General features: G+C 39.1%; 1 protein-coding gene across 1 annotated transcript; it reads right to left on the reverse strand.

Moving 5' to 3' along the window:
• Positions 1-13,934: 13,934 nt before the first annotated feature.
• Positions 13,935-16,515, reverse strand: LOC102912178 (olfactory receptor 4M1). The gene has a single exon (XM_006990981.3). It carries the CDS (start codon positions 16,489-16,491, stop codon positions 15,550-15,552), a length of 942 nt encoding a protein of 313 aa, XP_006991043.1. The 5' UTR covers positions 16,492-16,515; the 3' UTR covers positions 13,935-15,549.
• Positions 16,516-16,746: the final 231 nt, after the last annotated feature.

A 16,746-nucleotide genomic window follows, 5' to 3' on the forward strand; every position in this document is an offset into this window, starting at 1 on the left:
AACCAGAGTCACAGGAAATTTGTTGTGTGAGATTGTGTCTCATAGAAATTTCAGAAGCCACACACACACAAATATCTCACCAATATGATTGCCTGAACATTGGCTGACCAAGGACAATAATAATAAACATGCTAATGTGGACATAGGAAATCCCACAAAGCCTCAACCCTACACAAAGAACTACAGGCAGCTAAAAAATGTGAGTGGGAAAAACAGCCTTCCCATGAAAAGGGCACACCAATTGTTTATCTAATGCCAGATAGTCATCCATGAAATCATTCGTAGAAGTAATATTATACAGACTGAACAGGTTGTATGTATGTATGTAGGAAGAGATAACAACAGTTAATTAAAAGAAGGCTACACATTTGAAAGAGATCAAGGACAGATATATGGAAGGGTTTGTACGGAGGAATGGGAAATGGAGGAAAAAGAAATTGTTGCTTCAACAAGAAAGGATATTATGTGGTAATACAGATTGTATGTTCCTAGGCAGTTGGTTTTCCTTTTGTGGGTTCTTAGGCCTGTTGATGCAAAAACTTAAAAATGGACTTAGGAGGGATATTTTGTTTTTATAAAATAGTTATTTTTTAAAATTATAATTACATCAATTCTTCCCTTTACTTCCTCCAACTCCTCCAAGTCCCTTCTTCTTGCTGTCTCTCATGGCTTCTTTTTCTTTATTTGACATTACACACACACACTACTAAATATATAAATATAATCTGCACCATCTGTATAATGTTACTTGTATGTATGTAATTTTGAGGGCTGACCAATTGTCCTTGGATAACTAATTATAGGACTGTTCCCTGATGAACATATTGCTCCTGCTCTCAGCTTTCCTTACTTCTCATTGTCTAGGGTTGCAGCCTTATGAGATTCCCCTATTAGAATGAATATTAAGGACAATTTTGTTAGAGTTTGAAAGAAAAGTAACAAGACATTCAAATAGTAATTCCCAGCAGCTTATCAGAGAAGAGAAATGGGGAAGAGGAAGAAACTCATACTTTCAGTATTAGGTGGACAATGGAGACCTGTTGGCACTTACCTAAAGGGAAGGGAGCATTGGAGAAGACAGTGATGTATCCCAGAGTAACAAGGTAAACTTGTTTAGGATTGTGGTTAGGTATCCAAAACAAAATTGAAAGAGTGAAAGAGTAAAAAGAAAAAGTTATATTTTCTGAGTTAAAACTCAGAAAAAAAAGGCACAGGGCAAGTAGGAAAAGCAGGAAGGGAGGTGTTGTTGGGAAGTGTAAATGCACTTCTTACTGAACATAAAAGTATTCTTCCCATATTCTCAGCATTTCTTTTGGTAATTCAGATTTTTCTTAGAATGACCTCCTGCTATTGTGCTTAACTGGCCCACTTGATAGAATATATGAAATATGTTGAGTCCTATGCCAAAAATTAAAATAATTAAGAGCACTCTTCTGGTTAATGGGGTGAAGATAGAGGTAAAGGAAACAAATAATTTGAGCAATACAGATTTACTGACTAGTTGATTGACAGGCCCAGCTGGGTCAGGCTCTGAAGTGAGGGGGTTATAATATAATAATGTGCAATGTTCTAACATTTGGAGCAGATAAAAATGATATGTCTTCACCCAGTTCCAGAGTTAGAATTCAGATTCCATTGCATTGACCCATCAGAAGTTGCAGTCATTGAAGACCTTTCAAAAGACCTGAAACTTTCTCCTTTCAAATAGTAAATTTGAGGTTGGATCCTTAGCCAAATGTAAGGGAGGGATTAATTCTCAAAGACCTTCAAGTCTTCTAATGTCCATTGAGCCACCCATCTTTCCCCCACTAAAAAGGTCAGACCTAAAATCATTTAGGAGACAGTCATTGAGGTGGTCTGGCCGCTTTTCTCTTCGTTGATAATAGAAGTTTAACATCTTTGCTCTTGCTGACTTTCAGTCCTTGCAGTGTGGCCAGAGGACCCAGACAGATTTAGACTGTTGCTGGGCCATCAGGGGATGGATACTATAAAAAGAAGAAATAAAAATGAACACAGCAGTTAAGCATGCAAAGTGCAAAATCTATTAGGATTGTTATAAAATTTATAATCCATATAACCTATTTTTGCCATGAAAACCTAGACATCTAATTGTAAATTATTCTTGTTAATCAGCTAAAATGGTAAGTCATATTGGTATTTAAGGTAGAAGCTAGAAGTCTATTTGTACATTTTAAAGGTTATATTGAATAGTCACAGAATGGAAGGTCACATGCAGGGATTGGCAGTTAAAATGTAACAGTTTAACTCTCTGCAATCAGTCAATCAGGCTTCTAGAATTATTAATTAAGGTATGGCTCTTTTGCTGGGATCTTTAGTTCACAGATCTCCCTGTTAACAAGCATCACATTTCCTTTATGTGAAGGCAAAATATTATACCACATTGCTAGTAATATTCTTTCCTAGGATCTGATATACAGAAGACTGTGTAGTCAAGAAGGCTAGCAAAAAACAAATCCCTAGATCATTTTAAGTTTATTTGCTGTTGTGATATGACTCTGATTTTTTTCCCATTCTCTTCATTTGATGCAATATTTTCATGCTATAGATACTAGGAATATTATGCCTAAACTTAAAAATGGTCGTGAAAACAAAATGGCCTGTAGAAGTGAAAACAGGGGGTAGGGAAAATATAGGCCCTATCCCTGGTGCATGGACTGGCTTTTGGAGCCCATTGCCTATGGTGGGACACCTTGTACATCCTTGATGCGGGGTGAGGGGCTTGGATTTGCCTCAGCTGAATGTGCTGGCCTCTGCTGACTCCCCATGGGAGGCCATACCTTTTTGTAGGAGGGGATGGAGATGGGTTGGGAGGGAAGGCTGTGGGAGAGCAATAGGAGGGATGAGGAGGAATCTGTGGCTGGTATATGGAATGAATACAAAATGTCTTAACAAAAAAAGAAAAAAGTTATATGTTCATAGGTGTGCGGATTAATGTCAGAGTCTTCAATTCGATTCCATTGGTCCACATGTCGGTTTTTATGCCAATACCAAGCTGCTTTTATTACTGTAGCTCTATAGTAGAGCTTGAAGTCAGGTATCGTGATGCCTCCAGAGGTTGTCTTATTGTACAGGATTCTTTTGGCTATCCTGGGTTTTTTGTTTTTCCATATGAAGTTGAGTATTATTCTTTCCAGGTCTGTGAAGAATTGTGTTGATATTTTGATGGGGATTGCATTGAATCTGTAGATTACTTTTGGTAAAATTGCCATTTTTACTATGTTGGTCCTGCCTATGGATGACTGGACTGCTACTCACGTCACCAGGGAGGCTACCTGGAAAACAGCACCCCAAGAAAGACACGGGGATCACCCAATGACGGAGAAATGGCTGAGATCTACATGAACAACCTGGACATGAGTGGGAGTAATGAGGGGCGAGGATCTAGGGAAAGAGAGCCTCTTGGAGCGGGAGATCCCAGCTGGATCAAGAACAGAGAGGGAGAACAAGGAATAGGAGACCATGGTAAATGAAGAGACAAAGTGCTAGAGAGGCCCACAGAAATCCACAAAGATAACCCACAATAGACTGCTGGCAATGGTCAAGAGACAGCTGGAACTGAACTACTCTGGTGATGGGATGGCCAAACACCCTAATAGTCATGCTAGAAACCCATCCAACGACTGAGGGATCTGGATGCAGAGATCCACGGTTAGGCCTCTGGTGGAGCTCCGGGAGTCCAGTGCAAGAAAAAGGAGGGTTTATATGAGCAAGAATTGTTGAGACAAAGGTTGAATAAAGCACAGGAACAAATAGCAAAATGAATGGAAACACATGAACTATGAACCAAAGGCTGAGAGGCCCCCAACTGGATCAGGCACTCTGAATAGGTGAGACAGTTGATTGGCTTGATCTGTTTGGGAGGCATCTAGGCAGTGGTACCGGGTCCTGTGCTCATTACATGAGTTGGCTGTTTGAAACCTGGGGCTTATGCAGGGACGCTTGGCTCAGTCTGGGAGGAGGGGACTGGACCTGCCTGGACTGAGTCTACCAGGTTGATCTCAGTCCTTGGGGGGGAAGCTTTGCCCTGGAGGAGGTGGGAATGGGGGATGATGGTCTGGGGGGAAGGGGAGAGGGGCAGGAGGGGGGAGAACAAGGGAATCTGTGGCTGATATGTAAAGCTGAATGGTATTGTAAAATAAAATAAAATAAAAGGAAAAAAAAACACAAAAAAAGAAGTAACTATCTTGTATATTTTTAAACACCTCAACATCAAACAATTTAAGAAATATAAAATATGAGAGTTTTGAATATTTTCAGAGTAATTTAAATTTAGTCATTTAATATACCTAATTGGCAGTGTGGTAGAAATTGAGTCTGACTCGGATTCTCTGAAATATACAAGAGTGGTTTCTGAGAAGTTGGTAAAAGTCCGTAGAAAGAAGTATATATCAAGGAGTTTGTCACATTTCATTACCTTCATTTACATATATGTTGTGTGTGTGTTCATTCCACATAAGATGTATTTAAGTCAAAGAATGACTACAGGGAGTCATTTCTCCATTTCTTCCGTTTGTGGCCAGTGAAGCAAACTTGGGTTGGTAGTAAGTCTTGGCAGTAGGCACCTTTACCTAGTGAGCCCTCTCACCAGCCCACATATGCACACTGTAAGTTATGGGGCTGGAGAGATGGCTAGGTGATTAAGAGCCCTTGTTGCTTTGGCATAGGACCTAGATTTGGTTCCCAGCAAATGTGGTTTACATGTGGTTTACAATCACTATACTATACAATCATCTGATGCCCTTTTCTGACTTCTGTGGGCACTAGGATACATATGGTACACATACATATGTACAGGTAAAAAAAATCCATACACATAAAATAAAAATAAACAAATTTAAATAAATAAAGCAGTAATAACATAAGCATCAAAATGAAGGAGCTGTAAAAATTGTACGATCTATGATTTGGAACAACATGAATCTATTCATGCTTACTGAATTCTATATAAATAAAGAAGCACAAACTAGTGTGCTCAATCTCCAGTACCAGGTGTGGTTTCCCTCTGTGGCTGAGCTGGTCTTAAGTTCTATGAGAGTGCTCTTTGATACCACCAGTATTTGTGTGCTGTTACTGCACCCTAAGGTGACTGCACCCTAAGATTACTGCACTCTAAGATTACTGCACCCTAAGATGACTGCACCCTTGCAGGTCATTGCTGCTGTGCTCAGGCATCATCGACTGCACAGACTGCTGGCTGGTTTCCTCCTTTGGAGACTTGCGTAGTAACTTCTGGTACCAGGAATACTATCCTCAGGGAGGGGGTGTTTATGTCATTTCCAGCTCAAGGGCCTTTGGGCACTGTTTCTGAAGTGCGTGATGTCCTCTATGATAGGGACTTACCTTCCACCACTGGGTGGAGGGGGTAGTAACCAAGGGCAACAAGAGGCTATATATTTTGGGAGACTCTTGGACAGCCCTGGCCAACAACTTCTAAAAGGACTTCTTGTGTCCGGTATGGGGATTTTTCTTATGTTGTCTTTGGCTCTTGTAGGGAACAGCCTCAGCCCAGATGATAAAAGTTTATTAAAAAGCATATGTGTATATTTATACACTGAATTACATGCATTGTTTTTTTTTTTTTGTTTTTTTGGGTTTTTTTGTTTTTTTCGAGACAGGGTTTCTCTGTGTAGCTTTGCGCCTTTCCTGGAGCTCACTTGGTAGCCCAGGCTGGCCTCAAACTCACAGAGATCCACCTGGCTCTGCCTCCGGAGTGCTGGGATTAAAGGCGTGCGCCACCAACGCCCGGCATGTTTTTAATACCTTGGTAAATAGTTAATATTATGATTTATTGCAGCACTTTCAGTAATACATTTTGTTATTTTAATTAACCTCCTCCCTTCTATATTTATCTTCCTCCCTCCCTCCTCATGCTCATAGATAGCACAAAGGAAACCAGAAATGTTATACTTGCAGGCTTTCTCTTCCATGGAAAAGATTGACACCTGTGTTCCACCCAGAAAGCTGGGATTGGATGTAGTTAATAATCTAGTGAACTTTTGCTATCTGTAGAACCAGACCTCACCTAAATCCCCAAGACTATTGTATTATCCCAGACTCCTGAGCATTGTTTCCCAGTCCATAGAACCCATTCTTATGAAAGAAATCCCATGTATTTTGCAAAAGAATTTACTATTACACTTATTCCAGACCCTTTCTCACTAGACCTCTAACCTGAGCATGGTACTGGATAATCAGTAAGGGGTGGGGGGTCTCCTCTGGGGAAGACTATTTATCTCACTCTCAGTGTTCCTTAGATGACTGTAGTTCTTTTTCCAGGCCTGGGGCCTCATGTTAACATTGTCTATTTCTTTTTGCCTCTACATCTATAATCCGACTCAACCATAAGCATCTCTAGCAGTGAGGTACAAATTGTGACCCATGAGAATATGCTAAACTCACAAAAATCTTTTTGAGTTTTCTAATTTATATAGCAAAAGTTTGAAGAAAATGTGTGGGAATGGATTTTGAAAGTGTGGCAAAATGGGGAAAGGATCATAAAACTAGATTAAGCTGCATGTATTGATACGGATCAATTAATTGATAATGGAATTTAAGTTAAATGTTCCAGCCCAGTTTTTAAAATTTGATTAGTTGTCTAAAATAGGAATGAAAAGATGCCCTCCTGAAAATGAGCTGGAGATGCCTGATAACTCATGACCTAATATTAATGAAAAGAATCAAAGGCCTAGGGAAACTAGAATGTTAGAACGGATTTGCCATGTGAAATTCAATCGTCCACAAAGGGAGTGTCTAGAAGACAAGCCCTTCACTTATACTCTACGAAATACATCTGTGGAAGGGTCCCAGCTACCTAGTGATCTCTGTCATTATCTTCCTTCATATGTCAAAACTCAAAATAGGAGCCATGAATGCTAAACTGGATCATTTAAGCACAGTGTTTCTAAATAGACCACAGAGTAGCAAGGGCTAAGTGGCAACATTAAACCACTGGAGGCTAGATGTGTATACTTATCATAATGGACATCACAGGCAAGGAAAATGCACAACTGTCTGACTCCTAGAGACCTTTATCCTTTAATCATAGAGTTGCCAGAAGTGGAATGAATTAGAAACCTTTTAAGTACTTTTTCAATCCTTATAAGAAGTCCACTGGATACCCAAACTCACCCCATGATTATTTCCTTGGTCCTGGAAGCCTAATAAGTATAGGATAGATATATAGAGATTATATATACTCAGAAGATAAAATAGTCCCATAATGCTCCCTTGACCTGTAGAATAGGGGCTACTGTGGTTTAAAAACCAAATGGAAGACATTATAGATACTTCTACCAGAGAAAACAATTAATTAACAAAGACCTGCTGAGGTGTTTACTAAGTGTGGCTGGAATATAGAATGGGTACTATAGAACTATAGAAAATGAACCAGCACATAAAACCACATGACTAGTTACAGAAACAAGAATTAAAATTGCTATGAGTGTTTCTGCCTATTTTGTTAAGAATATGCATGTGTGCATGTGTGTGTGAGTGTGTGTGTGTGTGTGTGTGTGTGTGTGTGTGTGTGTGTGTGTGTGTGTAAAACATACTTGCTATGACCTGACCGCTGGTAAAACTGAAGTCAGCCTGACCCTCTCAGGCTTGTACAATACTTACAGAAATTTTTGCTAACCTACGTTGTTCTGCCTCTGTAACCACAAGGCTCTCTGCTCCCAAAACAAACAGAAACACCATGGTAACACAACTGTGCGCTGTTATTAAAAATTTGTATCCACCCAAGCTTGCTGGCAGTCATCACAGCTATGTCAACAGGGTTTTCCAGACTTACAGTTCTTACCTTTGTAAGCCCCCTGCTCACCCAGCTTGGGGCTTTCTTTTTAGAATGGTAGTCACAGGAGTGTGGGCCCAAGGCCAGGTCTGTGTGGCTCAATAACAACTTCAAAGTCATGAGTAGCTAGTCCTGGTCTCCTTCTCTTGGGTGAGAACAGGCTGACTACCAACAATATTAAGCAGGTATTTACGTTTCCTTTTTTCTATTTATTTACCATGTAACACAACATTGTTTAAGATAGTATCTGTAGTTAAATATTGTTAAATCTATATTAACACAGTTAAGTTCGTGGGATAGTAAAAGACCACCTATTCCTCAAAAGACTTTGCCTTCTATTACTGGACATTACTAGGGAGGTGGTTATGACCACTTTACTGTCTTCATTTGGAAATTTAGCATGGCATAAGGAGATACAGTGGAGTGACAAGTTGACAAGCTAGGTATCCTACAGCCTCCACTTGAAACAACTTCAGTTTGCCTGAGAAAGATACTTCATTTAGGGGATACCCAGAACACATTGGCCTGTAGGAGATTGTCTTCATTATCATTGATATAAGAAGGACTAGATTACTGTGGGCAGCCAGCCCCATCCCTAGACAGGGGGTCCTGGGCTGTGTAGGAAGTCCGTGATCCTTGCTCCGCTGACTTTAAAGGGCAAGGAAGCTTCCTTTGCAGAGGGACTGATGACTGCAGACTCACAGTTGAGAAAGAGGGACATAGAAGGTTTCTGTCACAATCCCTAACTCCACTCCACTTCCCCCTCCCCCCTAGGAAGTAACAGCCTATACAGAAGGCCATCAAAAGGAACTCCTACAAATTGTGGTAAGGATGCTTGGGTGTAGCTCTCCACAGTTGATGGCTTCTGGCAGAGGAAAGGGATAGGAAAGGACTGTTTTCTTTATTTCTTTTTTTAATATTCTCTCTTATATTACATCCTGACTGCAGTTGCCCTGTAATTTCTGCTCCTCCTGTATTTCCCTTCTAAAAAAAATCAGGTCTCCCAGGAACATCAACCTTACATCAAGTTACAATAAGACTAGGCACATTCCCTCATATTAAGGCTGGACAAGGCAACCCAGTAGGAGGAGAGGAGTCCAAAAAGCAGGCAACAGAGTCAGAGACAACCACTGCTCCCCCTGTTAAGAGTCCCACAAGAAGAGCAAGCTACAGAACTATAACATATATGCAGAGGGCCTATGTCAGACCCACCCAGGCTCCCTGATTGTCAGTTCAGTCTCTGTGAGCCCCTATGATCCCTGTTTAGTTGATTCTGTGGGTTTTCTTGGGGTGTCCTTGACCTTCTGGCTCCTACAATCTTCCTCTCCCTCTTCTACAGGATTCCCTGAGTTCTGCCTAATGTTTGACTTTGGGTCTCTGTTTCTGCTCCCATAAGTGGCTGGATGAAGCCTCTCTGATGGCCACAGTGTGAGGCTCCAGGCTACAAGTATAGCAGAGAATCATTAGGAATCATTTCTTTGACATTTTTGTCAGTCATATTTGGTTCTACCCTAGGTCTCTGGGCTATCCAGTTTCTTGTTCCTGGCCCTCCAGACAATATCAGGTGTGGAACCCTGTAGTGGCATAGGTCTCAGGCTGGACCAGTCATTGGTTGGCCATTCCCACAAGCTCTGTGCCATCTTTACCCCAGCACATCTTTCAGGCAGGACAAATTGTAGGTCGAAGGTTTTGTGGCTGTGTTGGTGTCCCAATCCCTTCACTGAAAGTCTTGTCTGGTTAGAGAAGATGGCCAGTTCAGGCTCTGTGTGCCCCATTACTAGGAGCCTTCACTAGGGTCATGGCCATAGATTCCTGGGAGTTTCCATTGCACTGGGTTTTTACCTTGTCCCCGAAATGCCCACCAATTACACTTGTCTCTCCCAATACTCTCTCTCTTTATTCCCCACTCACCTGATCCTCCTGTTCCTATCCCCAAGGGGCTGGTCACTGGGAATTTGGCTATACTCCATTGAGTATATGTGCAACACAACACAAATGGAATTTTTTCTCCGTTTCGGGGGAAGGGTGGGGAGATAAGGGTTAGGAGGCAGAGCTGGGAGGTCTAGGTGAGCGTCATCAGGGTGCATTATGTGCAAATTCTCAAATAATCAATAAATATATTTTTGGGGAAAAAAGAACTCCAAATATGGATATCTGAGTGAGACAGCAAGCAGTGTTCCTTCTGAGATTTCAGCTTCAAGTTCTTGCTTGAGTTCCTGCCCTGACTTCTCTCAATGAGAGAATGTAACATGGAAGTATAAACCAAATAAATCCTTTCTTCCTTTAAACTGTTTTTGGTCAGTGTTTTAATACAGCAACCCAAATCTAACTAGACTAGAAGGTTAATCTTGAGTTCCTGATTGGATCTGAGCAGGTCTGTCAGAGCATTTCCTAGAAGGATTAACTGGGGTGGGAAGACTCTGCCTGAAATTGGCTCACACTGTTCTCCAGCAACCCAACTATTCAGAGTCCAGGGGGAGATCAGTGCTGCCTGATTCCCTGACGTGGTTTCTAGCAGGCGTGGGGCACCTATCCCAGGGTTGCTGCTGCTGCTGCTGCTGCTGCTGCTGCTGCTGCTGCTGCTGCTGCTGCTGCTGCTGCCATCCTTTCATGCCATTAAACCCCAGTTTCTTGGCTTTCTAATCTGGACTGAAAGACCAGCAGCTCTCTATGAATCTACAGAGTAGGTGCCAAACCAGGACTGCTAAGGCATCGAGCCTCATGGACTGAGCCCTTCCATATTCTCAACCGCTCTCATAGGCCATCAACCATTATGAAACTAGCCAGCTGATATAGCACAAGCCAATCAAAGAATTCCCCTTTTTGTGATATGCAATTATTCTATTAGTTCTGTTTCTCTAGAGAACCCATACTAGTAGGTAGGTTTGGCTTCAAAGAAGGAACAAAGTACCAACTTACATTCATGTATAAAAATATTATGGTGACTCAATCTTGTATCAAGTTGACAAAAACAAACTAACTAACTAACTAACCAGAACTCATACAATCTCATGTAATCTACTCACTCAATAATGATTAAAGAGAAAGTGGACTGGTAAAAAAAATAACAAATATAATATTCTCTAGATGTCTGTTAAGTCCTTTTGGCTGTTTAAGAAAGTTGGCTAAACAAGGAATGAGGAGCAAGCCAGTAAACAACATTCCTCCGTGTCATCTGCTCAGATTTTGCCTCCAGGTTCCTGCCTAGAGTTCTTGCCCTGACTTTCCTTTGTGAAGGAGTGTGAAATGTAAAGTGGAATAAATCCTTTATTCTCCTAAATACATAAATATATCACGATGAAAGTCAGTGGTTGGTATAATAAATATCAACAAAAACTGAAAAGAAAGTCTTATTTACACCCATATGGTTCAGGAGTCTTTTTTTTTTTCTCTCTCTCTCTTACATCTTATTACTGGGTGATTTATAAAGAAGCTTTATTTCCACTCTGAAAATGAATCTTTTGGTGACCTCTACTGGTTGCAAATGTATCATTATGTGGGCCTTGGTCTTTATCACCTATACATTTTCACCCCTATTCCTTCTTTCCAGCCTTGAAAAACAGAACATACATTCACAGAAAAGTTTTCTATATAGCAATTTCTCTTCATTTATCACTCTGAACTCAAAAAATTTCATTTTAGTTTTAGACTATCAATATTCTGTATGATGTATGGGTTTAATTTAGATAATGTCTAAAGATGTTTATCCAACATATGTATCTGTTTTTAGTGAAATGTTCAGGATGTAAATGAAGTTAAATGCTATAATTCTGCTTTCATGGCATTTTATTTCACTTTGTCATCCCTCTCTAGACTTTTGTCATATGTTATTAGTTTAATATTGTTTCATCTAGGGTTCTCTAGAGGAACAGAACTGATAGAATGAATTCAAAGTGGGTTTAGTAGCCAAGCGGTGGTGACACATGCCTTTAATCCCAGCACTCGGGAGACAGAGGCAGGCGGATCTCTGTGAGTTCGAGGCCAGCCTGGTGAGTTCCAGGACAGGCTCCAAAGCTACACAGAGAAACCCTGTCTCAAGAAAAAAAAGTGGGTTTATTGGAGTGGCTTATGAGAGTAGTCCAACAACAGATGTCTCCCAATGGAAAAGCCAATGATTTATTTTTTTGCTTTTGCATTTTTCAATCTATAAGACTAAGTGTCTCAGCAGTACCATTCTGGTGCTGCTGGTCTTCAGTCTGTTAGAATCCTGATGAAATATTTTAATACCAATGAAGGAATGCCTCAGCAACAGGACAGATGAACTTGCCAATTCAAGAGAGAGTAAGGAGGTAAGAAACAAAACACTTCCTTCTTTCAAATCCTTTTATGTGGGCTCCCACCAAAATATTTGAGATGAGTCTCCTGACCTCAAATGATCTAATCAAGAAAAATCCTTCACAGGTGTGACCAGCTCTTGATTTTTAGTTGATTATCAAGATATAGCCAACACAAACATATCTTAATAAAACTAACATTTTATGAATTATGAAATATTAATACATAATATCAGTCTTTCATTATAGTTTCTTATACTTTATATTATTAGTTATTCCCTGGTAATTTCTTGAAAAGAGTTCTTGAAAACAACTTCCTAGACTTTCATCACACAGTTGGAAACTCTTCAATATTGTTTAAACAAATAATAAAATAAAATAAAGATTTAAGTAAATTAAATAAAAAAATTTTGGTATAAAATCTGAAAGTCACACTTATTTATGCAAATAGTTTTTTACTTCATACCCCACCTCCCCCATTTACATAGAAATGGTCGATTAGATTACAAAACAAGGCATGGTAGGTCAAATAACCTAGATTTAATAGAGCTGGATGAACTTTATGTTTTATTAAAGAAAGCTATGGATATCTGGGATATGTTTTTTCAAAATATTGCACATGGCATTTTGTGTCATTATTCATACAATCACATATTTTGCAAGCCTAATGAGCTTTTTTTTTTTTTTTTTTTTTTTTTTTTTTTTTTTTTTTAGTAATTACAAGCAGGAGAAATGTAAAGTACAGCTAGTGGCTAGGGACTTTTATTAGATCTAGTAAAGTCCATCTGGATGCTATTGAGGTTAGCAAAAATTATATGAGATGAATCAAATCAAGGTTGTAAAGTTTCACACAAGTCAATCTAATTAAATACAACTTCAGTCTTTGGCTAAGGGGAGTAAGTTGCTAAGTCTATATATTTCTTGTTGTGAAAATAGAACTTCAATAACAGACTCTGAAGGGGGAAATGGAGTAACAGAGACAGGAAGAATAAAAAGGGCAAAAAAAAACCCATAAAGGATAGTTTACCTTAACCAGGAGGAAATGCATAATAATATTTACATGGGGAAAAGACATTCGGCAAATTTGGGACTTTGCTTGTGATGGTGCTGGATTACTGAAAGATGGCGCTGTGGCACTGGCTATCCCAGGGTAATGCGTGGTGTCGGTAATACCTGTCTCTCCTGCCACTGTTCATTATCTAAGTTAGTTCTCAGTGTTAGCAATATTGGCATTTGGGAACAAGTAATTCAGTGGGACAGGCCACTATGTCATATTCATGTGGTCACACATTTTGAACTTCTAATGAACTTTTTTCGTGACTGAAAGCAGGAGAAGCATAATGTTTATTTGGAAAATAAACTTAAGGATTTTTGTCAGATCTATTAAAAATCATCTCCACTCACTGACTGGTGGGAATGGAAAATGTTCTACCTATTCTTTATTCTAATTATTTCTTCCATGAGTCAGGCTAGGTCATGAATCAGTAGTTTGACAAAGGTTCCCCCTTTCCTGTCAATATTAACTTTTAGCTTCAGATAAATTTTCTAAGTAAACAATTATCCTGCTACTACCTCTTTGCCTTTACATTACAAGCTTCAATATGTGCAGCAAATATTCTTATAGTGGTATTAAAAAGCCACAACAGTGAATGATCTCTTTTCAAATAATATTAATAATAACTATAGAAGTTATTAATAACTACGCAAGCATAAGTTATAAAGACAAAAACAACTTCTGACCCTATGTTAGCTGCTTCTGATCGTAAAGAAAGACAATAAAAATGATATAAAATGTGTAAAGATAATTCATTATTTATTATGTACGTATATATCTTTTGTATTTTCACACTTTTAGATTGTTTCAAAACTTATAGAAGCCCACTGCTATATTCATTTCCAGGTGATGAGAAGTCAACTCAATATTCAGGAATCAGAACTCCACTCTGTCATTGTGTTCCTAGAAGAGAAGTTATGTTGAGCACAGAAAATGGAAGAAGGTCAATGTAAGAAAAAAAACGTTCAAACCAAACAGTCAACATTATATGCCATGGAGATCCTGTGTACTTGCAATACACTGGTTTAGGCATGAATTATCTTCTAAATAAGAAATGCATCTCTGTAAATAAGTGATCATAATAAATAAATATTATCTCTGGGATTATTTTTCATCATTCATGTATTTATACCTACCTTTTATATTCTGAAATATGGTCATTAATTGAGTTCTAAGCATCAGAGAATAAGAAATTAACCCCTACTAAACAATTTATTAGTCCACAGAGTACATAATACCTAAGTAAGTATCATCTATATAAACTACAAAACATGATTTAATGGGAAATAACTAAATTATAGTGCAAATTTTAAATATTAATTGTAATGCTCAATTTATTGAATATGACACAATAAATCAGCAAGCATGGGAAACAAACAGAAGCGTCGAAGGAGAAATATGGTTTGTGTCTAAAGTGTGCAGCTGTTTGTCTACTGATCCCAGTCAGCCTAGAGTCCTTTACCTTCAGGCCTGGCTTCACTCTGAAGGTTATCATGTAGGCTATAAAACCTGTGAGTTGACTGGAGAATACATTTGAAATAGGAAAAATCTTATAACAAAATACATTGTGTTCTGAATACATAAATATTGTTTCCATAATTGGTAAAAAAGCTTGAGATTTGTCGGTAATGCTGTTCAGTGCATGCTGCCTGAGATAGGAGTTGAGGTGCCTCATAGAACAGAATTCTCAATTTCTTTCTCATTTGGTAGAGTTGGAAATAAAAGGCAAAACAAAGAATGTTTTCCAGGCTCAGAAAGATACTTTGCTGAAAACTCCTACTGGGCCAAGAATGAAATACAACGGCAATACTTAATTTGGTGACATGAAATTATGTTTACATGCTGGCCATTTCTTCAAGTGTAATGAACATATCTACAAAGTCATATTTATTTTATTATTTCACAACATGCATTTTCCTCACAGACCTGCTCTAGAGTAGTTACTTATGAACAATTAAAAAAAAATGTGTGTTTTTGAAGACCCTTATTAAATCTAAATTCTGATAATGGTCTGCTTGATACTTCAGGATGTATATGTAAATTTGTTTTCATTTTAATACATTTGTGTTTTATCTTAAATGGAAATGTAGGAAACTGATGAGTTTAAAAAATCAGATAAGGGGCTCAGTGGTTGAGGACACCTGCTGCTCTTACAGAGGACCCAGATTTTGTTCCCAGAACCTACATACTGGTTTACAATCCTCTATAACTCTAGTTCTAAGGGATCCAAAGCCGCCTTCTGACTTCTGTGGACACTAGACATGCATATGGTACACATACATAGATGCAAACAAAACATTTATACATTCTAAATAAAAATAAATAAATCTTAGAATTCAAATAAGAAGAAGTGAAAGCAACATTACCACCACTTCCTACTTTCACAGAATGTAAAATATATCATTTATTTTTCACTTTTCTTTACAAAAAATATATCTATTCACCAACTTCTTCATGGCTCCCTTTACTTCCTTGTTTCGCAATGTGTAGATGATGGGGTTGAGTAAAGGGAATATCACAGTATGAAACACAGACACCACTTTGTCTAGAGAGAATGAGTCAAATGGGCGAGCATAAATGTAGATGGATGGTCCAAACATTAGCACTACTATGGTGATGTGGGAATAGCAGGTGGATACGGCCCTGCTGGTGCTCTCACCTGAACTTGAGTGTTTCTTGAGCATGGCCAGAAGGAAGGCATAAGACATTAACAGAGCAATGAAGCACACGACGGAAATCAGGCCACTGCTAAAGATCATCACTAACTCCTCAGGGAAAGTATTGGCACAGGCAATCCGGACAACCTGTGTGATGTCACAAAAATAATTGTCTAATTCATTGGGCCCACAAAACGGGAGTCTAACAATGAGGGCCACCTGTATTATAGAATGGACGAAGCCCCCTGTCCAGGAGAGAGCCACTAAGATACAACAGAGACGTCGGTTCATGATGGTAGCGTAGTGGAGAGGGCGGCAGATGGCAGCGTAGCGGTCAAAGGCCATCACCGTGAGCAGGAACATCTCCGAGGCCCCAACAAAGTGCAGAAAGAAGAGCTGAGCAATGCACCCACCAAAGGAAATGATCTTCCTTTCCGCAAAGAAGTCTACCAGCATCTTAGGTGCCGTGATAGAGGAGTACCAAATATCAAGAAAGGCGAGATTAGCCAGCAGGAAATACATGGGAGAACTCAGATGGGGATCAAGCCTGATGGTACAGATAATAAGGATATTCACTGGAAGTATAAATAAATAGAAGGATAAAAATATAACAAACAAGACTAGCTGCACTTCTCGAGTCTGAGACAGACCAGTGAGAACAAATTCTGTCACGGTGGTGTCATTTACCGGCTCCATTTCTTCAAATAATTCTTCATTGTAGCTATGGAAAATCAAAGGAAATGTAGTGACTCCAAACAATATTTAATTAGAATTTTATCAAAGTTTTAATATATTCTTATCATTAAGAGATCGCATTATGGGGGGCTGGAAGATGGCTCAGTGCTCTTGCAGAAAAACCTCAGTTCAGTTCTCACCACACACACAGCAGATAATAACAATCTGTAATTTTAGTCCCAGAGTACCCAGCCTTCTTTTCTGGTCTTCATGGGC

The sequence above is a fragment of the Peromyscus maniculatus genome, chromosome 9 (assembly GCF_049852395.1).
Source record: "Peromyscus maniculatus bairdii isolate BWxNUB_F1_BW_parent chromosome 9, HU_Pman_BW_mat_3.1, whole genome shotgun sequence".
Taxonomy (NCBI): domain Eukaryota; kingdom Metazoa; phylum Chordata; class Mammalia; order Rodentia; family Cricetidae; genus Peromyscus; species Peromyscus maniculatus.

Coding starts and splice junctions, on each gene's coding strand:
- LOC102912178 (XM_006990981.3), bottom strand. CDS start 16,491: ATGGAGCCGGTAAATGACACCACCGTGACAGAATTTGTTCTCACTGGT.